This window comes from Sander lucioperca, chromosome 3 (assembly GCF_008315115.2).
Source record: "Sander lucioperca isolate FBNREF2018 chromosome 3, SLUC_FBN_1.2, whole genome shotgun sequence".
Classification (NCBI taxonomy): Eukaryota; Metazoa; Chordata; class Actinopteri; order Perciformes; family Percidae; genus Sander; species Sander lucioperca.
The window spans coordinates 38,066,313-38,090,879 of record NC_050175.1 but is presented as its reverse complement, the minus strand read 5'-3'; the positions used below and the strand labels follow the sequence as shown (position 1 = coordinate 38,090,879).

The 24,567-nt window shown below is 41.5% G+C and overlaps 1 protein-coding gene across 4 annotated transcripts; it reads right to left on the bottom strand.

The window, feature by feature from the left end:
• Positions 1-272: 272 nt before the first annotated feature.
• LOC116067200 (src substrate protein p85) lies at positions 273-24,522 on the bottom strand. 4 transcript variants are annotated; one of them, XM_031323556.2, is made up of 16 exons: positions 24,344-24,522; positions 21,845-21,945; positions 21,662-21,735; positions 20,732-20,861; positions 18,429-18,539; positions 17,989-18,043; positions 15,405-15,515; positions 14,432-14,542; positions 12,711-12,821; positions 8,913-9,023; positions 6,903-6,958; positions 6,223-6,292; positions 5,496-5,743; positions 3,225-3,354; positions 2,346-2,414; positions 273-1,723 (listed from the first exon to the last, which is right to left on the bottom strand). In XM_031323556.2, exons 2-16 carry the CDS (start codon positions 21,926-21,928, stop codon positions 1,587-1,589), a joined length of 1,608 nt encoding a protein of 535 aa, XP_031179416.1. In that variant the 5' UTR covers positions 21,929-21,945; positions 24,344-24,522; the 3' UTR covers positions 273-1,586. The 4 variants fall into 4 exon arrangements, with proteins under 4 accessions (XP_031179416.1, XP_031179417.1, XP_031179418.1 ...); XM_031323557.2 differs by lacking the exon at positions 8,913-9,023; XM_031323558.2 differs by lacking the exon at positions 15,405-15,515.
• Positions 24,523-24,567: the final 45 nt, after the last annotated feature.

Genomic DNA, 24,567 nt, shown 5'->3' with positions numbered 1-24,567 from the left:
CAATAGCATTCACACGCTACTATTGGCCAGGCGTCCATGCTTACGCAAGGTAAAAGAACCCGATTTGTTCAGGTCCTATCCCCTGACCAATCGGCTATCCTAACTATAACTAATCGAGGTCAATGCCTAACCCCAACCAATCAGGCTGCTTCGTAGGGCGGGACTTGCCTAGAAGTTACGTGGGATCCATAATAACGCCGAGGTAGCCCTGGTAGTGTGGCCGCGAGGCGTAAACGTAGCGAAACATACAACATGGTGTAAATGTTGCCTTGTTTTTTTTGGAGCCTGCAACGTGGGAAAGGTGTCAACGGCAAATTTGGCAGACTTGAACTTCCCTCTGGTGTGCGATGATGTCATCAGACAGATGGTTTAGCTCAGAGAAGCTACATGCTAGCCCTGATCTGGCCTCTCACTGTATGCCCTCCCTGGCTGGCTCTGTCTACGATGTAGTCTCGTTTTAGGGGCACGACGCAAAAAAGACATTTTTAAACCAACGCGTAGCAGCGTAGATGTAGCCTTAGCTCCCCCATTGACGAATCAATCAGGAAGGGGGAATTTAAACTCCTGTGCAAACAGACCAAAGAAACAAAAAGGTCTTTTTGGTCCACGGTCGATCGTACTGGACAGTATGTAGCCATCAATATACATTATAATCCAAAGTGGAGGCTTGTTTTCCACTTTAAAAACTGCTCCTGCTTACATGGAGCCTGAGCTGCTGAACAGTGAGCAGCCGTCGCCCCGTACACAAGACTTATTCAAGCTCATTGCTATCATTACTCTGGTCTTTGGTGAGACTAAAAGTCCTCTCTTACATATGAAGAAGCAACAATACCTGAAACTGATCTCTAATATGGTATCTGGAGAGATAGAAAAAGGTGTGAATCATTCGTCATCTGAGACCAGAACATCTGTCCAGAGGTGCAGAACAAAGCCCAGATGAGTTCTACTCTATATATTCTCTTTGAGTTGAGTCTAGGGCTGCACAATAAATCAGTTTTTATTTAAAATCGACAACGCAACTTTAACTTGCAATAACAATAAAACACATCACAAAAAAGATCTTTTGAGTTAGCTGAATCAGTGGAAAACTGCACTTTAAAATGTAACTCATTCTTTTTTAATGGTTTGTGTTCAGTTTAATGTTCAATCTGTTCAATAAAACAAAGTTGGAAATGATTTCCTTTCAGGCTTTTTTTTTTTTTTTTAAATTAACAAGCAATGTGTTGTATTTTAGCAGAATACTGAAAGCAGCAGAAACTGAGTTCACTTTAATATCTGTAAATGTATCACAAGTGATATCGTTACCGCGATGTTCAACAAGGTTATCGCATGTTCCCTCGTATTGTGCAGCCCCAGTTGAGTCATTCTAAGATAACTCTCCCCGTCTTCTGCTGCCCGGAGAGAAACAAAGTGATCTGAGAGTGGAATATGTAGCGGAGGGATGGAAAAACGGAGCAAAAGAAAGCCGGTTAGGAGACCTGCAGACGTCTCGCGCAGGAACATAAGGTGACGAGAGAGAAGACCAAAGGGTGAAAGAGGAGGATTCCAAATTGTCTCCTTCCTCGGCTCGTGTCGGCGGGGCGTCATCATTGCCGAACCTCAACGTAGTTGGCGGGGAAAAGGCCGTAGGCGCCTCTGCACACGCCCCGCCACCAGCCCTCGTCGATCATCTCGATGTTGGTGATGATGTCGTCGGGGTCGAAGGATATCTCGTCGTCGCCGGCTGGAAAACAGGAAGAGATAGATTGGTGACGGAGGATTCGTAGATATTACATTTAGCTGACGCTTTTGTCCAAAGCGACTTACAATGAATAGCTTTCAACCTTGAAGGTACAAACTCAGACAGCAAGAAGTGCACATTAGCTTTAAATAAGCCAAACTACAAAGAGCCACATGACAGTGCAACTGTAAGTGTTTATTTTATTCCATTTGCAGCAGAGCTGAAAGGATTAGTCAGATAAACATGACATTTAAAAATGTCCGTTTGCACTACGGGAGATCTCTGCTCTGTATTGATCTTGAGATATTAAATATTACATAAAACGTGGTCTCGCATTGCCAGACCTTTCTCCACATTGCGGGCTAGGAGAAAAACGTGCTCTGGTTTATTGGCATTTCATTAAACCAATCACAATCGTCTTTGGTGCCGGACGGAGCCACGGTGCCTCTGCTAAATAGTCTCAGGAAGGAACTTGTTTTGGTGGAACGTGTGGACGTTCAAAAGTAGTCGTGCAACAGAAAACTCAGATTGGACAGATAGTCTAGCTAGCTGTCTGGATTTACCCTGCAGAGATCTGAGGAGCAGTTAACCATAGTCCTCACAAATCCACAGCTTTCAGTCTCACCTGCTTGGTAGTCGTACAGGGCCACCGCCGTCAACCCGAGGTCCTCGCCGTACTCGTACTGCTGGCCGTCTGCAAGAGGAAGATGCTTGGTTAGTTAGTTAGTTTTGTTAGTCCAAGGAAAGAAACAGACAGACTCAACAACAAAGACACATATACCGTGTTTTTTCTGTTTGTGTCTTTACTACTTGTTGTTGGGGGGGAGGGGTAGTGGAAACAAAGTGTCTCCCCTGTTCTTTCTGACCACGGTCGGACTGTAGCAGGAAAAGTTAACCCTCTCCTTGATTTCATGTTGTTCACGGAGAAGGAGAACCAGGAAATAAGTATAAGGAAATGCAACTCTGGTGCGGACCAATCACAGTTTTTGCGGTCAATGACATGTAGTTATAATTCTGGGGAGGTGCACGTCAGGCTACGGCGTAGGGTCTGAATCTACTCGTACCGACGGCGTAGATTCAACACAGACACATAAGTCAAGCTTAATTGTCCAACAGTCCTGCAATAAATCCTCCTTCATTCAGGTATTAATATTTAGTTTGGGTTGAAACTGTTTGAGGTGTTGATTCAACCGTATGATCATTTTGGAGGCTGCAGTTTGTGGTGCTGTTGAACTGTGTTGTGTTATACTGACTATCATTTATATTATATATATATATATATATATATATATATATATATATATATATATATATATATATATATATATATATATATATATATATATATACACAATCCTGAAAATGCTATATAATAGTTGACTTTTAAGGCCTTATTTTTCGAATAGTATATTCAAGACATTTTAGGCCCTTGAAGACCACGCGGGTGCCCTGTAGTAACATAGAACAGTGAAGACTAGAACAGCACAGATGAAAGGAGGGTCACCTGCTGCCACGGCCGTCTCCTCGGGGGTCTGGTACAGGTCCTCGGGCTCTGCGTCGGGGATCTGTGGCTCCGCCTCGTACAGCGGCTCTCCGTTCTCCTCGGCAGCATCGTGGGACACGGCAGCTGACTTCTGACAAGGCAAACGGGTTCTGTTTAAGGACAACTCCTTCTGCAAAGAGTACTTCTACTTCCAGTAAAGTAAAATATTGTTCATGTCAATCAGCTTCAGTGTATTACTTATTTATTAGAGCTGCAAAGATGAGTCGATTAGCTGTCAACTATTAAATTATTCGCCAACTATTTTGATAATCGATTAATCGGTTTGAGTACATTTTTATGAAAAAAAAAGTAAAACTTGTCTGATGTCAGCTTGTTAAATGTGAATATGTTCTAGTTTCTTCTCTGTGACAGTAAACTGAATATCTGAGTTGGGGACAAAACAAGACATTTGAAGATGTCATCTTGGGCTTTGGGAAACACATTTTTCTGACATTTTAAGATTATTTTTTGGGCATTTTCAGCCTTTATTCTGATAGGACAGCAGAAGACATGAAAGGGGAGAGAGAGGGGGGAATGACATGCAGTAAACCTCTACATATGGGCGCCCACTCTACCAACTGAGCTATCCGGGCGCCCTTTTTCTGACATTTAAGAGACCAAATAACTAACCTATTAATTGAGAAAATAATTGACAGATTAAGCGACTATGAAAATAATCGGTAGTTGGAGCCCTATTACTTACTTCCTTCTACTAATGCCAGTAAGAGGTTATCTTCAACCCAAAAGAAATCAACAAATCCCACCTTAAAACTAAAGGCTACACTAGGCACCTTTCTTGACATTAAAGTAGCAAGGAACTAATAAAGACTATATTCTACGTTATTAAGATGTGTGCTGGGACATGGTCCAGCCTTGATTCCATGCAACAGCATTAACACAGAAAAAGGAACGGCTTCTAATTGATGATTGTATTGGTTGTATGTTTACGCTAAATGCAATAATCATCCAATAATGTCTGTCGTTTACTCGCAATTTCAAATCCTTAAAAAGGTGCCCTGCCACACAAAACCGTTTTTACTTGTATTTTTTGAAATATGTTAGGTCCGTATGTGTTTGTGTTATGTGGTGAATGTGAAAATGAACTGCTACCTCCTCTGTCAGCTCTAGACACTGAAAAGAAATAAGCGGAGAAATCAGGCCAATTACAGAAGCTGGTCAGTCTGACGAGGTGTTGCCTGAGCTCATTACTATTCATGAGCTCGCCCAGTTGCGCTGGGTAAAGGATGCTGATAGCCAGGCTCTCATTGGCTAGCTGTTAGCCAATCAGAGTCAAGCAGCTTAGCTCGTTGAATATTAATGAGAACTGGCACAAATCGAGCTGAGTCTTCCTGCAGGCTTTCTATACCACGCTAGAATGGCTGGAAACAAGGTAACCAAGGCATTTTGTGTTACGGAGTCCATGGTAGAACTTCAGACATTACCACAAAGTAATGAAATACGTGTGGCAGGGCACCTTTAAACTAGAATAACAATCGCTGATTGATCTGGCATGAGAGACAGTATGTTTACATACGAGCTGCTTACCTAAAAGGGGCTGTACTCTCTACCGATTGTCTCTTCTCGGTCTGTCTCTTTGTCGATTGGGTCATTTTTTAGGCTTTTACAAGCTGAATGAAACGTCTGAGCACATCTCTGGTAAACATAAGATTGAAACTCTTCCTACAGATCTGTTGATTAAATCAACTAATTGATTAGTCGACAAAATCATATGAGTGATACTCGACTAATAATTTCTTTAGTTGAGGACAGCACACTTTTTTGACCCATTCATTATCAGTAAAATTTAAAAAAAGAAATTACTTTCTTTTAGTCTCTGTGTTGTGGGCTTAAAGATACAAATTGGCATATATAGTATATATTGTTTTTATTATCAGTTTTGTTATTATTTATTGTATTTATAAATGATAATTTATATAAAAAATGTATTTCTCTCTTTTGATTTAAATTTTCCTTTAGCTATTTAGTTATCTTGCTTCTGTTATTATTATCATCATCATCATCATCATCATCATCATCATCATCATCGGGTGGATTGCATAGATATGTACACAAATAAAAATAAAATAAAAAATGCCATGATATGAGAATTGTACTGTACGGTAATGGATTGTAAATTAAGCGAATTAGTTGCAATAAAAGTATCAACAACAACAACAATACAAAGTGCAAGTTTTCAGGTAGAGACACGCTGTAAAAAGCCTGGCGACTAACCTGGTATGCTGGGGCGGCGGCTGGCTGGACCGGGGGAGTCGGGCTGGGAGTGGGACTGGGACTGGCAGCCGGGACCGGAGAGGGGGCCTTGGCCGTCTCCTCCATCTTACGGCGCGCCTCCTCCTGCTCCTGCTTCTCCTTGGCCTGTCGGCGCACTCGCTCCTCCTCGGCCCTCTTCCTGTCCTCCTCCTCCTTCTGCTTGGCGATGTTCTCGAAGCGCGCCTTGATGCTTCCTGTGCTGCTGCCAGCTGACAAGAGAAGAAAACATGAAGGAGAATGAAGAGACGATGTGATCAGTAGGGCTGGGTATCCAGCCAAAGATTTCCCGAATCAATTCGATTCCGATTCACCCGGTCCGATTACATTTCTGAGTTTCTATCATTAAGGTTAGTGAAATCTTAGTTACAATACCAACTTTGCTTCGATATAAAATAGATTCTCAGAGAACTTCTGCTGTAAATTATACAAGCAAGAAGCAACCCTCAAATATTTTTTATAACGCGCCAGGATAATGTTTACATTAAGAATTGACCCCCCAAAAAAGTTTGTTTAAAGTACTTTTAACTAATGAGGACTAACATGACAGTCACTGACAAACACAGCAGTCGTCGACAACAATACAGTGGAACTGTCGACTACAGCCAGCGAGTAGAGGGACCATGAAACAACTGAACAACTATACCAGGATAAACAATGAAAAACACAGCTGATGTTGATGAATGCTTACCGGCCTCCACAGGTTTGGTTTTCTGGTAAGCTGGGGCCGGCTTCACCACATCCTCAAAAGTCCCGGCGCTCTGCCGACCAGAGAGAAAGATTGGAGACAGAAGGAACTTATTACACAGAAACTCAAACAAACTAGGGCTGTGCAGTTAATCAAATTGTAATGGCGATTTCGATTTTGGCTCCTAACGATCACAAAAACGATGGAATCGATAAAAAAAACTATTATTTTGCACATTAGGTTTTGCAAGTAAACTCTTTATTTTGTATTGCATCTCAATGAAAAAAAAGTTAAAGTTAAATTTCACAGGTCAAGGTGTTTTCACTGTTGATTTGTTTCACTGTTTTTTAAGTTCAACAAATGCAACATCTTTATACAACTCAACGAGTAATCGTGTTAAACAATCGTGATTTTTTTTTAAGATTATTTTTTGGGCATTTTTAGGCCTTTATTTTCACAGGACAGCAGAAGACACGAAAGGGGAGAGAGAGGGGGGAGTGACATGCAGCAAAGGGCCGCGGGTCGGAGTTGAACCCATGACCGCTGCGTCGAGGAGAAAACCTCTATGTATGTGTGCCCGCTCTACCAACTGAGCTAACCCGGCCACCGTGATTTCAATATTGACCAAAAATAATTGTTCTTCTTTCTCATAATCGAGCAGCCCTAACACAAACACTCCTTACCTTATCCATCCGGTCATTCTGGACACCAAATTTCCCTCCAAATCCTTTAGAATAATCTGGTAACAAACAGGAGATAAAAGGAGTCAGTTCCTGTTTTACATTAGTGGCCCAACCACAGTCAGCATCATCAGAGCCGCTTTTTTCAGAGAAGACCTTAAACAATTACGGGACTGTTTGATTCATAATACTTCTTCATTAAACTTTACTGCGGCACACTATTAATAGAGACGTAGATTCAAAGCTTCTCTGGTCTGCAAACGTTCAGATGAAGCGGACTGTGGTTGGTTTCACAAAAACTGATAAACACAAGAACTGCTGGAATCAAAGGACGGGTTGCTGAGCTCATGCAAACCTGTAGGGAGGAGAAACAAAAAAAAAAACACTGAATGCAGACAACAGAGGAAACTGATAGGAGGATATTTTTATAAGCCAGACAGTTGGGGTCAAGCAGCCATCTTGGCTCAATCTCTGCATTGAAGACCAGCCATGTACGTCTGTGTGGTCACAGCAGAAGGTCTGGATAAAAATGCACTGTGGCCGTACGACATCATGCACAAACGAATGCAGAAGCAGAAACAAACAGCGTTGTGGCAGCGCAAGAAACAGCAGGGGTGGTGATCAGGGAGGTGGAGGGCCGAGGTGATAGACAGTCAAGGATAAATACTGCTGAATAATATAATAATAAATACTGAAATGTGAGACTACACACTAGGGCTGCACAATATATCTTTTTTTGTTTTTTATTATCGTCCTCGCGATATCAACTGGCGCAATAAACACATTCCGAAAGGCTGCGACCAGGCCTCTAACAATTATTACATAATTGTCCAATTCTCAATCTTTTTACATTATCACAGATTCTTTTTAGCTAAGGTCTTAAGGCGTATGACTGGTAATTGTTGATTTAGTTTATTGGTCGGACTATATATTTTTATTGTTAGTTTTTGGTACTTATACTATACATGTTCTAATGAACAAAAATGTAAAAGGGGGGGGGAGATACAGTAAGAAATAAATAATGTGATAATAAAGAGGCATGGTTTTCTTCATAGGCTGTGTGTTTGTGTTACTACATTATCTGGGTCACATGACAGATATAACTAAAAGATGTATCCTGGGATTCATTCAAAACTTTAAATTTGTTTAAAAAATAAATACATGTTTTTAAAATTGACTAAACCGAGACAATTGTAACTGCACTTTAAAATCTAACGGTCATTTTTTTCAGTAGGGCCTTTTATATTCAATTCAATGTTCAATTTGTTCAATATAAGAAAGTTGGAAATGATTTCCTTTCATTTGTTTTAAATTCAACAAACCGTTTGTTGTATGTTAGCAGAATACTGAAAGCATCAGAACTGAGTTCACTTTAATATCTGTTTATTTATCGGCAGTAATATCGCAATATTCAACAATGTTATCGCATATTTTGCTCATATCGTGCAGACCTACTACACATTAAGCTATGATCACCTGATATAAGGTTATATTGTATTGGTCATTTCCACATCTAACTGTTGCTCTTGTCTTCTAGGATCCAAGAAAGGTTAAAAATCAAGGACACCTGGACTTGGTTAAAAGATGCTTGACTGCTAATGATGACCTGGATGAGAACCTTCACAGACATTTTGTGGGCTATGTATTTTAAATTGCATACTTATTAACATCACCTGGCCCAAAATGAAGGGTGATCTGCACAAACTATTTTATTCAGTGCTGGTATTAAAGAATAAATAAAACAAAAATAGCAACAAAGAAAGCTGGGTGGTGGAACAGTGAGGGTTCATGGGGGTTATCGGTGAGGAAAGGAAGGCGTGTCCGTCACTTAAAAGAAAACAGCTGTTACTGGGGATGAGAGGGCGGTGCCAAAGAAGGAGTAACAAGCTAGGAGGAGGTATTTTTCTGGGAAAGGATGGGTGATAATAAGGAGGGATTTTTTTTTTTTTTTTTTTAATAAATGGGAGGTGGGGTTGAGGGTTGTGGGTGTGGGGTTGAGGGGAGTATCTGTGCCTTTCTGAGACTCGTGCTTAGCCAGGCTCTCCTTGTGCTCATAGCCCAGGGCACACTGGTCCTGCTTCTCCTTCTCTACCCCATACTGCCCTCCAAACCCACGCTTATAGTCTGCAACATAACACACACACACACACACACACACATATATGGACAGACAAACACCAACACACATTACAAACAATCACATATATAAACGTATAAATAGACAAACATATAGAGGCAACGAACCACCGGCCAGGCATTAGGGCTGGGTACCAAATTCAATACTTTTTAGACACCAACCAAATTGCAAGTATCATTCAATACCCAATTTTAATACCTAAGGAGTAAATCTCTTCAGAGTCAGTGAGCCAATAAGCACGCAGAATGCTTCTACCAAGATCTAATGATGTTTGTGATTGGCTGTTAAGCGTTACACATCGTAGAGGAACAACTCTAGTTACACAGAGAGCTCACATAGTAGGAGCTGAAAAATAAATAAAAAGATTTGTGCCGTAATGTGTAAAGTTGTGAGTTCTTTTTGTTTAATAAAATTGATATCGAAAAAAGCATAGTTTAGGAACCGGTATCGAAGTCACGGAATTGAAATCGATACCCAGCTCTAGCAGGTTAGCAGGCATCAGTTCACACTCAGAAATGTTCAGTGACATGAAGAAGAAACTCGAAGGAAAGCCATTAAGATCTTCATTCTATTTCACATAATGTTGATGACAAACTCCTGTGATTAAAATCATTACCACGGTCTAAAAATTATCATGGTGTGAAAATCTTTCTGCTGCCGTCAGGTCTGTGCAGAAAAATTCCCTCCTCCATCTTTCTCTTCTCGTCTGTACCTGCTTTCTATTTCTGGCTCGAGAAAAAAGGTTGTGACATTTAGCGACTGGGTGCTTTTCTGCGGATACGTGGTCTTTCAAAACAAGGTCGGCTGACAAAATGTCTACCAAGCTGAAAAACTGAAGTTGTACTATTTTTAGAGCAGTTACCTTCCTAAGTGGGGCGAGTCTAAACTTCAAAAATCTAAGTTAACAAAAATCTAGCTATTTCTTTCTGCTTGTATTGTAGGATATGTACATGAAACTGTGTGCTGCTTGACATCACCTGGGAATGATAAGGCACATTCAAGTAAAAGGCTGGTACTAAAAAATTAATAAAGGGGCGACCTCTAGCTCACCCAGTAAGAGCGTGCACCCCATGTAGGCTGAGTCCTTTGCAGCGGCCCGGGTTCGAGTCCGACCTGCGGCCCTTTTCTGCGTGTCATCCCCCATCTCTCTCCCCCCTTTCCTGTCTATCCACTGTCACTATCAAATAAAGGGAAAAGTCCCAAAAAACTATCTTTAAAAAAAAATTTAAAAAAGGCTAAAAATGGAAAGTTGTGCATATTTTTAGAGCGCACACCCTTTCCTTAGTAGGGCCAGAGGCTTGTCATCAATAGCTGTGTTTCCATTCAAATGTCAAGCACATTTGAAGCGAAGAAATGTGAATTAGGCGCATTTCAATCAACTGGTTAGGGGCAAATAAACTCAGCTACAGCGTAGTTTGGTTGGAAGTTGGCGCTATAGACTACGCATGGCTGTAATCCGCTAGTAAACAGAGTAGAAGTAGAGGCTGCTAACCGGAAACAAGTCGCATTGGCCATCAAACCCATCTATGGGGAAAAATGGAGAGGGGTCTTTAATCATAGCTAATGTCGGCCATGTTTCATGTTGTCTGCCAACAGCGGAAACAGCTGATCAGTCATGTGAGTTAAATGTTCGCTACGTCAGAACCTATTCGGCAAATGTGTTGCCATGTCCCATTCAGTGCATCGACTGTTCTTAAAGAGCCAAAAACCACCTCAAGAGAGTGTAGAAACGTTTTTCCACGAATGACGAATTTCAATCGAATTTTGCCGTTTCCATACAGATTTTCTTATGCGATACTTCAAAATGCGCATAAAAAATGTGTTATTGGAAACACAGCTATAGCTTGTAAATAAATAGGCTTCAAAAATATAAAAGTGCATTTAGTTGTGTGTTTAATACCCACAGAATTTTATTCAAAATACACAGAATGAGGGTAAAGAGAGAGAGTTTGTGAAGTGATTGGTCAGTTGCTGCATAATGTGGCCTTAACTCTCAGATTATGAGTTTCGGAAAGTTCGGAAGTTGCAGATCTATGCAGGCCACAATGTTCGGCCTTCGGAAAGAGGCTTTTCTCAACTTTTACAATGTCTAATCTGCTCATCTAAAAAGAGAATAAAAGGCTTTTAAGATGCGTCTGATGTTGGTAAGCATGCAACATAACTTTATTTTACTACTGCACTTATTATAAATTGCTCTGAAAGTTAGCACCAGCTAAACGCCCGACATGCAAATAATAAATCTGAGCTGTGGTTTCACTTCCTCTATCCGAGCCTTTTTTTTTTTACCCACAGATTGAGGAAGTTGTTAACCTTTGAAAGACCACATCCAAAGCCACAGTAAAACCACATCAGAGCTGAAAGTGCAGGGCTGAGAAGGAAGAAAAGGTTTCACAGTCAATACAAATCGTGTGCTAAACTCAAAGCAGACAACATGTAAAGGCTGAGGTTTGGCCGATATTTTCCCTGTTCAAAGTAAAAGAAAAAGTCAAATCAAGGGTTCAATGTGCAACAATTTGAACAAGAGAAACATGTGTGCCTATCAGCTTACTGCTTACTGTATGTAGAAAACAGTAACAGCTGTCTAAGTAAATATAAAGACGTACTGAGCATTTAAAAAAAAAGAAGAAAAAAACTTTAAAAATGCAAAAAAAATCCATGTGTCTATCATTTATAATAGTTTCTATCACCCATCAGCCACTTCTTATATATCAGTAAATGTGATATATTTACAATAAACTTGTTTATCAAACCTATATCGAGTAGAGTATAAAAGCTGACAAGCTTCAGCTGAAGATGATTAGAGTTTAGCTGGTAGTGAACATTAAAAGGTGCTGTAGGTAGGATTGTGAAGATCCAGAACTTAGCCAAAAAATTTAAACATTGACAACTTCTCAGTCCCTCCCCCCCTTTCTGCTAAAGCCCAAAACGGTCTCCTAAGCCCCTCCCCCCACAAGGGAGAATGAATGCATGAGCAGTGATTGACACGCAGTTAGACGACACCCTTCACTTAATTCTACTGGAACATAGGGTCAGTTTCAGCAAATATGACAGAAAGTTAGTTTTATAAGGCTTACCTACTGCACCTTTAAACCATTAGCTTTGGCCCATAATTCATTTGGCATGATTAATCTGATAAATAGAAAGATTTGCAGTAGACTTGAACACTAAGGACACTAGGGCTGCAAATAACGAGTGTTTTCATTGTCGATTATTTTCTGGATTAATGGATTAGTTGTTGGGTCTATAAGATGTCAGAAAATGGTGAAAAATGTGGATCAGTGTTTCCCAAAAAGCCCAAGATGACGTCTTCAAATGTCTTGTATTGTCCACAACTCAAAGATATTCAGTTTACTGTCACAGAGAGAAGAAGACACTAGAACAATATTCACATTTAACAAGCTGGAATCATTTATTTTTTAACTTTCTTTCTTAAAAAAGGGACTCAAACAATTAAATCGATTCATCAAAATAGTTTGTGAAGAATTTAGTAGTTGACAATTAATCGATTAGTCTTTACAGTTTTAAAGGATACAATATTTATTAGGATATGGACATCCCATAGGCTAAAACACTGATTGGCAGTAGGATCCTTTAGCTGTTTATACTTTCTGACGGTTCCTGCTGGAACTTTGCATGTCTCCTAAAACCCATAGAAACCAAATCAGAACCAGTACCTTTCTGGGACTCGTGAAGCTGTAGTTTCTCCTGGTGGTCCCATCCCAGCGCCGATGCATCCTGTCTGTCCGTCTGCACGCCAAACTTGCCCCCAAAGCCCTTCACATAGTCTGCAGAAACACATAACACACGCAGACAAGCAGACATCAAGACCCAAACATGTTTCTGAAACCTCATTTTGTCATCTGTTTGAATTACATGTGTCAGACATGGAACAGTATGAACAATTTTAAAAAGTAAAAAAAGAAAACGAATATAGGAAATATGTCAGAAGAATACCATAGCCATAAATTTGAATAAATACATCTACAAAGAATGTTATAAAGACCAATAGCATGTGATATTTAATTAGCATAAGCGCTATATGTAGATTCCTTACAGTTAGAGCGGTAACAATTCTAAATGTTGCTGCACAATTAATTGTCTCAGAAATAATTGCGATTAACAATATAAAAACAAAAACGCCTCTTTATTATCATAAAACATTTTTGTCTGTCTTTTTGCAGGGGAATATTCACTAATGTCTGAAAAGCAAAGGTTGTAAACTTAAACTGGAACACGTCTCTGATGTACAGTAAGTGATGCTTATTAGGATAAATATCATCAACTATCATATTATTCTATAACTAAATCATGCCAGTGGAGCAGCTGCATGATGTAAATGTTCAGAAACACAATTCATTTCAAGCAGTTCATGTGTGCAGAACTAAAAGCCTTTTGCGCAGGCTGTTTTAAAATGGGTGCATTGAAATGGCTGGCCCTGTTATCAGAGCATGTGACCCAGTTATCAGCCCGCGCCACATATGCAAACACAGCCCGGTGCATTGTGGGAAATACTCGAGGTCACCTACACCTTCCGACACTAGCCCGTATCTGGAACGAGGCAGTAAAGACTGCACAGGTGTGTCAGACAGGCGGCTACAGGAAAAGCTGCTCTGCTGTGTTGCAACCGACAGTCCAGACAAGTTGGGACAGACATGAGGGTGTGACTCACTCAGGCCCTCGAGATACTTAAACTTACTGAAAACACATCAGCGGCAGAGTGTTCACTGATCAAAACAAACTGCAAGCAAAAATACTGATAACTTTTGGTTAGTACGTCAAAGAAATAATCGACAGGTTAATCGTCGATGAAAATAACCGTCAGTTGCAGCCCTAATCTCAATAAACAGACATGATATACTACATGGGAATATTACTACATGAAAACAGAGGGCCAACTGTTGACTGTCTATTATTATCATTATCATTATTATTATTATTATTATTATTATTATCATCATCACACTGGCATGATGGTGGATTTACTCTAGTTTGACCAAATCTAAAATGTATTCATCTTTAAAGGGCTGCGACTCACGATTATTGTCACTGTCGATTAATCTGTTGATTATTTTCTGGATTAATCGATTAGTTGTTAGGTCTAAAATGTCAGAAAATGGTGAAAAATCCAAGATGACGTCCTCCAATGTCTTGTATTGTCCACAACTCAAAGATATTCAGTTTACTGTCACAGAGGAGAGAAGAAACTAGAACATATTCACATTTAATAAGCTGGAGTCAGAGATGTTTTATTTTTTTTCCATAAAAAATGACTCAAACCGATTAATCGATTCATTTCATAGTTGACAACTGATGGATTAGTCTTTGAAGCTCTACGTCATTACATGACCAATGTGTTTCTCATATCAAGTGGGGGTGTTGTTGTGATGATACCAACCTTTCTGTGACTCGTGCCTCTCAGTTTTGCCCTGGTACTCAAAGCCCATAGCACTCTTGTCCACCTTGTCGGTCTCAACACCAAACTTGCCACCAAAGCCCTTGGTGTAATCTGCCGGTGGCCAGAGCAGAGGAGGGGGAGACAGGGGAGATAAATCCAAAGTTAAGACAGGAAGAGGTGGAGCATTGCACACAAGTCTTTCAGCAGCAAATAGTTCTCATGAGATTTGACTTTGGTGTAAATCAAACAATATTTTTCCATATGTTTTTTTTAGTCTCTTCCTGTCAAAGTGTCAATGTTACATACAACACATAAACTAGGAGCATATTTCAGTTGTGTATCTGCCATTTAAAGAAGAGAAAGACTAAGTGAACTGGATGAAAAACCAACAGGGGCATGTTTAAAAGGAAAGAGTATACCAAATTAAAATATCCCAACCCCTCCCAGAAAACCAGCTGGGTCATACCCAAGCCACAGACCAGCAACAGACGAGAGGGTGCTGGTATGTGCCAATCACCTGAAATCTGAGACGAGGAGGGAGGAACACATTAAAGAAGACAGCATTTCAGAAAGGAAATGGCCACCTACGTCCATTACACTCCCATGTTGTTAAGTCCTCTGAGGCAGGTGTACTGTGTGCCATATCTTAAAACACTATAATAAGAATCATGTATTATTTAGCACTTGGGAAAAGCAAACATCACATCACACATGCAACTGAGAAAGCTAAAAAGGAAAACAAAGCCTTTGTTTGTAACATTATGTAAGCAAGCAAAGGCTGAGGAATGGAGGAAGAGGAAGAAATGCAAAATAACACGATGTGTCAGGACCAACGTGGAGCTGTGCTCACTGAGTTCGGCCAAGTTGTCTGCGTGTGTGCGTTTGTGTGCGTTAGTGTGTATCCATAAGCCATATTTTCTCCACATCTCTCCGGGTTAATGGGAAGGCCGCATGGCAGGAAATCTACACAAACCTTTCTGGGAATCGTGTTTCTCGGTTTTGCCCTGGTAATCGAAGCCCACTGCGCTCTGGTCGACACGATCTGCCTGCACGCCGTATCGCCCCCCAAACCCAGTGGTGTAGTCTACACAGCAAAGCAAGGGAGGGGAGGGGGGCAAGGGTCAAAGGTCAGCGTGAAGCAGCATGGAAGCAGTGGTCACGAAGCAGCCCAATTCCAAATTCCTCATTAACATTTACCGGCAGTGGCCGGTGCTAAGACAAAAACACTTCAGACATATTCACTGCCTTCATTATCACACATCACATCATGCTGTTTTTAAAATCCACTTCCTTGAAGGAGACTTAGACTATGTGTTGGCCTGCTCGCAGTGAAAACTGTTCTGTGAGTACGTTTACATGCACACTAATATTCCACAATTATTCGGAATATGACAACATTCAGAATTAGATACAGGTCATGTAAACTGCATATTCCGGTTGGATATTCGGAATAAGGCCTTTTTCCAAATTTAGAATTTTCCGAATAAGACTTGTGGGATATGCTGGTGTTATTCAGGTTTTGGAAGCTTTCCTTGGAAGCGTATGCAACGCATTCAGAATCTGTGTCTCAATCAGTGTTTTTACAGACGGCTCTGTGCGTTGCTACGGTTGTTGGACACAAACGAACCAGCCAACAGTTTGCAGGGCTGCGGTAGAGATGCATACCAAAAAGAAATGAGAAACACAACTACTTGTAAACATTATGAAAGAATCGGATATCAAGAGGTTTTTGGATATGCGCAAACATGGCAACGCAGACTTTTTCAAGAAGCTGTTTGAAGGAATGAAAGAGGGAGGCTGTGTTGACACGGTCCACAAGTCCCCCACCGCTGCAAAACTTTGGAAAAAATCTTTTTTACACCGCTGCAAGTAAAACGGGAATATAATTGGAATTTTCACTTTCATTAGCCATGTAAACAGCTTAGTCGGAATATTGTCTTGCCGAAATACTATGTGCATGTAAACAGTAGTCAGTGACACTACTGAGGAACAGTTGGAATTGGGCAGATGTTCTGCACGTCTGTGCAGGGGAAGAATGCAACACAAGGTGATGACAGTATGGGGTCATGGGGAATGCAGCCTTAAAATACTAAAAGCTAAGAAGCCAGAGGGGACGCACTGGGGTCACTGTAACGCTGTACACAGTGCAGTGCAAAGTAGCTTCATGAGTAGTTCTGTTTTGGCTCTATTCCAGCACATTGAACCTCAAACGTTACAGTGACTTATTAAAGGCTTAAGCTTTAACCTTAATGCGTTTACGTCTTTATCTGATCAATGGAGCTCAACAGTGTGGTTCCGGAAGTACAAGTCCCATTTGTTTTCTCCACAAGGATGTCTAAAAGTCCTTTAACCCTTGTGTTGTCTTCCTGACGACCATGACCATGTCCCTTCTAATGTTTTTGTGGGTTTTTTCAACGTTTTAATAGCTATTTCAGATTTTCTTTTTTTCTGACGTTTTTTGTCACTTTTCCCCAACGTTTTTGTCAATTTTTCCTACGTTTTTGATGTTTTCTTCCGGTGTTTTGAAGTTTTTATTTGATAGTTTCGGCACTTATTTTGACGTCCCGTATTTCTGATATATATATATATATATAAAAAAAAAAAATTGAAAACGGTTCAAATTTGACCCGAGGACAACATGAGGGTTGAATGTCTAAACAATCCAAGGTGGACTGACCACGAGCTACCAGATTAGTGAAACGAAAGTTTCTGCTCTGTAAAAGCCACAAGTCTGTATGAAATCAACCTTGTTTTAAGAAAAACATGTTTTATTTGCGATGTCATGGAAAAGTACTACACTGCCCACAATCCTAAGCGTAACAGCTGATCGATGGGGCTCGAGGTTACCATGAATGCCTTTTTTTTTTGCCGTTTTTTAAATTGTTCTTTTGCGCCGAATCAAATGTTTTATGGTCACGACCCCTCTTGTAGCTGGTTGGCTCGGTTCCAGGCTTAAAACTCTTTAATTAAGCATTTAATGAAACGCCAGTGGAGATATTGAACAGGGAAAATCTTACGGAACCAGAGCCCTTCAAAAATGGGCGGTGACTGTTGAGCTCCATTTACATCCTCCCAAAGAGATAAAAAGGGCTACAATTTGACACGGTTTACCTAATATGTTTGTTAAAACACTCACAAAACCTTTAAAGCAACTTGTGCAGAAGTACAGAGCCACGGAAATAAAAAATGTCACTCTACAAATACTTACAAACTGAAATGTAACTTATAATATGACAGTAAAACAAATAGAAAACAACACCATAAACATATTTTGGTCTGTCTGTACAAAAGCAGATCAGATCAAGCGGCTTCTGATCAGCACAACAGGAGTATACGTGGTACAGCTGGCCATCAGCCAGATGCTCATCAGGGAACTTTGTCTCCCTCAGGCAATTTAGAAATCTAATGCTGTTAGCAAAACCTAACTGGCTGATAAAAAGTAATAAGCAAAGGCTCAGATCAGCTACAGGGATCTATTTGGAGAAGTCTGTCTAAAACTAAACTACAGGCGATCTGGAGCTGAAGCAGACGTGCAAAAAGACAAGTTGAGACATCACCTTTCTGCGAAGCATGTTTCTCCGTCTTCCCGGCATACTCAAACCCAACAGCTGACTGGAATGAGAGAGGAAGAAGAAACAATTATTCTGGGGACTACTTACCCCTTACTTATCACCTTAAAATGATGGACTAACGATTAGAACATTTCCTGGCACCGTTTTTTATTTATTAGTCATGTTTATGTTTTGTCAACGTCAGATGTCGGATTGTCATTGTCATTTCTGCAGTATTGTTCTTCTTTTCTTTATATATGTTTATGTCTATGTTTTTAGATAATATGTTGTGATGACCACATGAATTTCCCCTTGTGGGATTATAAAGTTCACCTTGTTTTGTTTCCTTAAGAGGGAGCCTGCCATTTTACAAATATTCAAAAATCATGTTTGAAATCAAGGAGATGTTGTCAGCACTGTTAGGTGGTGTCAGCCACAGGAAATACCTGGTCAACGCGGTCAGCTTGCACTCCAAACTTCCCTCCAAAGCCCTTGGAGGTATCCGTCTGGGAGCAGTGCTTGGACAACTTGCTCTGGTAGTCATGACCCACAGCAGACTGTGAAGAAACACACAAAAAAGACTTTTTTTTGAGGAGGGGGAGGGGTCATGAAAAGAGCAGTACAGCTGGAAACTGCCGCCAGCGGTTTGAAGTGGTGACATCTGACTCATCACAGATGCACACAGTGCGGTGTAAACAGTGCTCGGTCATCAAATTCATGCTGCAATGACCACACAGCCCAGAGAGAGAAAGAGAGAAAAGGTGAGGACGGCCAGAGCCGCTTGCCAGGAAAGATTATCGAGTGTGAAATGGCCACAACTGACTCGGCACGTTCACACAAACACACAGGCTGAGATGAACATTTGAGAAACTGCAGCAGAGGCTCAAAGGGGCGTTAAGGTTAGGGTTGCCTGGAAGGCGACGTTGGAGGCTTAAAACACCATCGAGCGCTCAAAGGACTCTGAGCTAGTTTAGATTTGTGGAAATTAAATTGGCTTCCTAGATTTTTATTAAAAGTCCTCTTTGAAAATACGAAAAGCTACAAAATGGTAGATTTTTCTGTAATACAAACCAGGATCTAGCTTTAGCTGCAGGAAAGGCTACAACTACAAAAGTAGCTTCACCCTTCATAGAAAAATTGTGCGAGAAATACAACCAGCATCATGAGATTTCATCCGCCTAGCTATTTTCAACTCACACTTATTGAACTGTAGTGCAGCTGCACACAGGCAACATATTCAGAATGAAGTGAAAAAAGGTACATTAGGGCAAAAATCATTGTACGGATTGGTTTGTGTTGGTGGCACACCTCCACTGTGGTAATGCATCACTACACACTTCATTGATCCAGAGATCGAGTAACAGTCAACAATGTGAGCTACAGCCTAACTGAGACCAGAGAGAGAAGTGTTTGACTGCACGTGTGTTACATTTAATTTAGTCTATATACACGACATTCCACTTTCTGGATAGTTACGGTGCCGCCGGAAATTCCGCCTAATGTCCCTTCTGTCCAATCTGAGTTTTCTGTTGCACGACTAAAACTACTTTTGAACGTACACGTTTCACCAAAACAAGTTCCTTCCTGAGTCTATTTTGCAGAGGCACCGTGGCTACGAACGGCGCTTAACACCGCCCAAGACGATTGTGATTGGTTTAAAGAAATGCCAATAAACCAGAGAACGTTTTTCTCCCAACCCAGAATGCTGTGTGGACTTGCCAGACCCTCCTCCGCAGCGCTGTGGAGGAAGGTCTGGCAGTGCGAAACTACATTTGCTTAAACTGAACTGATGATGACGATGACCTAGAGACACACTGCAAAATGATTTCCTGCTTGACAAGGATATCAGAATATGGTGAAATACTTTGATTTTTAAGCTCAGGCTGGTTGAGAAAATGGGTTCTTTTCAGGTCTAAGTGGGCAGGCACTTTCAAAAAAATGGATGAACCTCGTCTATCAAGTCCGCCATTGTTGTTTTGAACATTTGCAGCCACCACATACACCTAAACCACACCCGTAGCTGCCAGTAGCTCCTCATCGAGTGCTGATTGGTTCGGTAAGCTGGTAGTATTAGGCTGGAGCCTGACAAGATGGATTTTCATGTGATATGTGAGCCTGCAATTCTTATGTGATCTCTTTATATCACAAGAATCCAGCTGGTGTGAGAGGTAGGGTGGATGGTCCACATCAAAAACTACATTTCCAACGGCGGACGTCAGTAATATCGTCAATCCGTCCTGTCGTGTGCAACCGACAAGCAACCGACAGCTGCAGCCGGAGGAGACGGTAAAGAAGAGAGCGACGTTCGGTTGTTTGAGCTGGACAGAGGGATCGGATCTCAAAGTGGACACTAGAGACACATTTTATTGCCAGGTGTAAATGATGCGTAAATGACTTATAATGATTGTTGTGATTTTGTAGTAAAAATCTAACGCTCCATGCTAAACTTTAAAACATTTTCAAGTTCTTTACCTTGGAAACAAATTGACAAAGCAATCGCTCCTAAAAGGACCATTTGGTAGCAGATTGAGATCCATCTGCTGATGAAAGCTCCAGAAGAGCTACTAAACGGACCTTTGGGTGAGATTGTTTGGTCAACTTAAACATCACTTTTGCATAGTCACCACTTTATCCTGCAACGCAGCGATAAATCTGGGACACGGCTCTTTTGAAAGGGCAAAACATGTACGTGAACGCAAAAGTCTGTTCCAGCTTCACCTGTGTGCTTACGTCTTGTGGTCCCTCATACCTTGTCCATGCGGTCCTGCTGCACTCCAAATTTTCCTCCATATCCATGCGAGGCCTTGGGCATTTTGTCCAACTCCTTCTTCCTCAAGCTGGTGTGCTCCGTGGACACGGTGTCGCGCAGCTTGTGGATACTATGCCACGGAAGGAAAGAGTTAGGAGACACATTCCGGGGCTTTTAACATTGCATTTAATCAGGGGAGGAGCGGGCGAGGCTGACTTAAGGGGCTCCAGCGCCGAATGTTTTATCAAACGATCTTTCAGGTTTGTCAAGAAATCTAATATAATTGAGTGAATGTTCTTATGTTGGCCTAATATTCAGAGTATTTAAGGCCACATTTACTTGGCACTGTTGAGGATCCTCGATTTGCAATTAGAGCAGCCCAGATAATTATGGCAATTTGACTCAAATGTAGCAGATTTATCAGCTAAACATTTTTTTCTGTGAACTCTACTCCAGCATAGTATAACAAAAATAGGTTTCAAGATTAGTAATGCTGTTCATGCCAAATTCCTACCTATGTTGTTCCTCAAAAAAAAGGAACATAAGACAATGTTTGCCTCTTTTTAGGTGGCAGAGGTGAAAAATGAGTCATCCTAAACATGTGTTGTGCCCTGGCTTCAAAATGATGAAAACTGTTGGAGAAGGATTTGATACAAATCAGGATGTTGGCTCTGCAGGAGGATGTTTTTCCTCAAATGATGTACAGACTTTTAGGCATTCTCTTATCAAATGGCTTGAAAAGTACTGAAATGCTGCCGTATATGGGGTAAAATAAATCTCCACTGGGAAGCAAGCCCCTGGACTTGTGCTGTATGAAGGTTTGGGCGGAGCCAACAGCTGTAAACATCTGGGGTTCAGCCCAAACCTTCATACAGCACAAGTCCCGGGGCGTGCATTTAATACCTAAGGAAGAATGATTTGCTTCCTCACTCTATGTGCTCCTGATGTCCTGAGCCCTCCACCGTCTTGGCCCCCCAGCGCTGCTCCGTCTCCGACACGTCATTCTAGAAATCCAGAAGAAAGAAAAAATTTGGTGGTGAGAAGAGTGAAGCACGTGTGGAGTGAGGAGAACTAAACAGGGAAACGGAGGGAGGAAGAAGCGTGCATAGCTACCTCAAAGTCGGGGTCAGTCTCCCAGTCGTCCCCTTCTTCATTTACAGCCACATTGACTGACTGTCCTGCTGCTGCCTTCCACATCTTTACTGCAACACACACTGAACAACAAAGAAGAAAATACTTAAATCATACCGACTCATTTTCTTACTTTTGTGTTCTTTCTTTTGCTCTACTCACGCCCTTCGCTCTCTCTTTAGGTCCTTTCTTTTCTTTCCCTCTCTGATTCGTTGCAGGGTTTTTTTGTCTCTATCCATTTCTTCACTTACACTGTCGCTCTGTCGAAATATGCACACACGTCACGTGGTACGCTCCATAGGGTTTGTCACGTACTAACATGTGCAAGTGGCACGGTAACTGGCCAATGAAACATCATCATTATAGCGTTCCAAGCGGGCTCTAAGTCAAACACAACTAAGCTACACAGCCAACGGGGGGAGGGGGGGGGGGACGCAGCGCTCCACAAAATATTGCATACTTATCACGACACTTTCGATAAAATATTGCACATCGTGATATTGCGATAACAATATTGAGTAGAGTTTAGATTCTCTGCCCGAGCCGGGCCCGACCCGACATTTTATGTCGCTATGATCAGGCGGGCCCTTAAACAAGCATTTGCGTTTTTTAAATCATGACTTTATTAGCCTAATTTGGTGGGGAGCAAGCTCTGCCTCTTCAGCTTCTCCCGTAGCTCTGGGTGGATGTCCTGCACTGACTTGAGTGTGAGGTAAACTGGGCTACATCGTGTCTCCCCTCCTCTGCAGCACTGTTGTTGGCCAATTAGGTGATGGAGACCAGAAAGTCTCCTATATGGTTCCAGGGCTTTGGTTATGTTGCTGCCTTGATCTGTTCCCCACACTATTCGGCTGAGGGAGCAGCTAGGGTCGAGGTTTTTTTTTTTTTTTTTACATTTCTTCATTCGGTTCCATTCCATTCTGACTAAACAAACAGTTTACATGCTTCGTCCTTGTTGCATTACCGGTATTCATTAACATAATTCTAAACAGATTTCTGTAGTTCAGACAACTCGGAATTGTAGTTGAGAACGTCAGTAGTTATAACGGCCCACGTATTCAAAAATTGTCGGGTTTAAATCGGGCTCGTAATTACAGTTAATGTGTCGGTCCAGGCTCGGACACAACGTGCACGGGCTGGGGTAGGGTCGGGCTAGATTTTTTGGGCCCAATCTAAGCTCCAATATTGAGTCGATATATCATGCACCCCTATAATAAGTGTGTTAGTTTGTCTGGTTCTGGGTGATCCCAAGTGACCTGGCATCTAACTGGAACCAAAGCTTTCTGTACTAAATCCCAATAACTGACTCAGCACAATGTGGGCAATCAGCATCTGTGTTGAATCAAGAGGCTGCAGGAGACGTGGCTCCATTCACCTCCGGAGAGGGGGGGGGGGGACCAGGAAGCAGGCTGGCGAGTCCCAACTTTCTGTGTGGCAGTTAGCTAAAGGTACTATTGTCACATACACACACATGTAGCGAAATTCATTCTCTGCATTTAACCCATCCCTTAAGGGAGCAGTGGGCAGCCATTTACAGGACCAACTCCAGATCTGAGCCAGTGCCTTGATCAAGGGCACTGACTGGAGAACCTAGTACATGTTTTTTGATGGTGGGGGAAACCGGAGCACCCGGAAACATGGGGAGAACATTTAAACTCCACACAGAGAAAGGCCCGGAACGCCCTGGATTCGAACCCACAACCTTCTTGCTGTGAGGCCACAGTGCTGCTAAGTTACTGTACATGACAGGGGTATCTCCCACAACACAACCACACCCAAAATACAAAAGCCAACATGTTTAGTCTTTCTGACCAGGCCTGGTGAAGAAAAGTGCAAGAAGGTGTGACTGTGAGGTGTAAATAAAGTCTGAATAACTGAGAGTAGCTTGGTAGAATTAACGTTACGTTAGACTGATGCATTAACGTCTTTTTTTCCGTGTGGTAGGGACACAAGTTAGCTCGTTTAACGTCACCATAGCTTAAGTTAATGTCGGTTAGTTAGCTTCAACCAAAGTGGGTCAGGCCACATAAAACAAATGCTATCATTCCCACAGATGTACGTATATTTACCACTATTTAAACGCAGTTAATTAAGCATTCGTGTGGTGTTTCTTTCCTGCACATCGGCTCATTGGGAACACTGACACATTTGTCTGCGTATCGGCTTTTTCTTTTTTCAAACGGTTATAACGTTAACCAGCAGACCAGCTTTGGAAACACCTCGTTAATGGTTATGTCGACACATATGGAGTCAACGTTAAGTGAAGAGCAGCAGTCAAATGTGTTTAATTTAGCTCCAAAAGCGGGATAACGTTACTTGTGGTAGCTGTGTGTCTGTGGTATTTCCTGTTCCAGATTTCCCAGCTTAGCTAGCTGGCTGGCTAAAGCTAACGTTACCAAGCCAACTGGAATGAGCTCCGTGAGGTTTTCACAGGTAACGTTAGACATTTTAACATCCTCCTTCTAAAGTGTTAATACTCACCGTCTACGACACAGGTAGCTCCGACCAGAGTCTGAACTATTTTTTTAAAGAAATGCCCCTGGTGGATGTAGCTAGTCCGTTCACACCTGAAGCGTTGATGGAGAAACAGTAATGTTCTCGCGGCTCTTCCGGCTCTCCCAGTATCCCGTTCTTTGCCAATGCTGACGTCACAAATGGGCGGGGATGTATATTATTTGATTTTTTTTTTAAAGATCTTTTTTTGG

What these genes read in the sequence shown, in the direction of transcription:
- LOC116067200 (XM_031323556.2), bottom strand. Translation starts at nt 21,928, where the DNA reads ATGTGGAAGGCAGCAGCAGGACAGTCAGTCAATGTGGCTGTAAATGAA. An exon ending in AACCAAACCTGTGGAGGCCG is followed by an intron (nt 5,744 to 6,222) that starts GTAAGCATTCAT and finishes TTCTCTTGTCAG; the next exon opens with CTGGCAGCAGCACAGGAAGC. An exon ending in CCGCCGCCCCAGCATACCAG is followed by an intron (nt 3,355 to 5,495) that starts GTTAGTCGCCAG and finishes TTGCCTTGTCAG; the next exon opens with AAGTCAGCTGCCGTGTCCCA.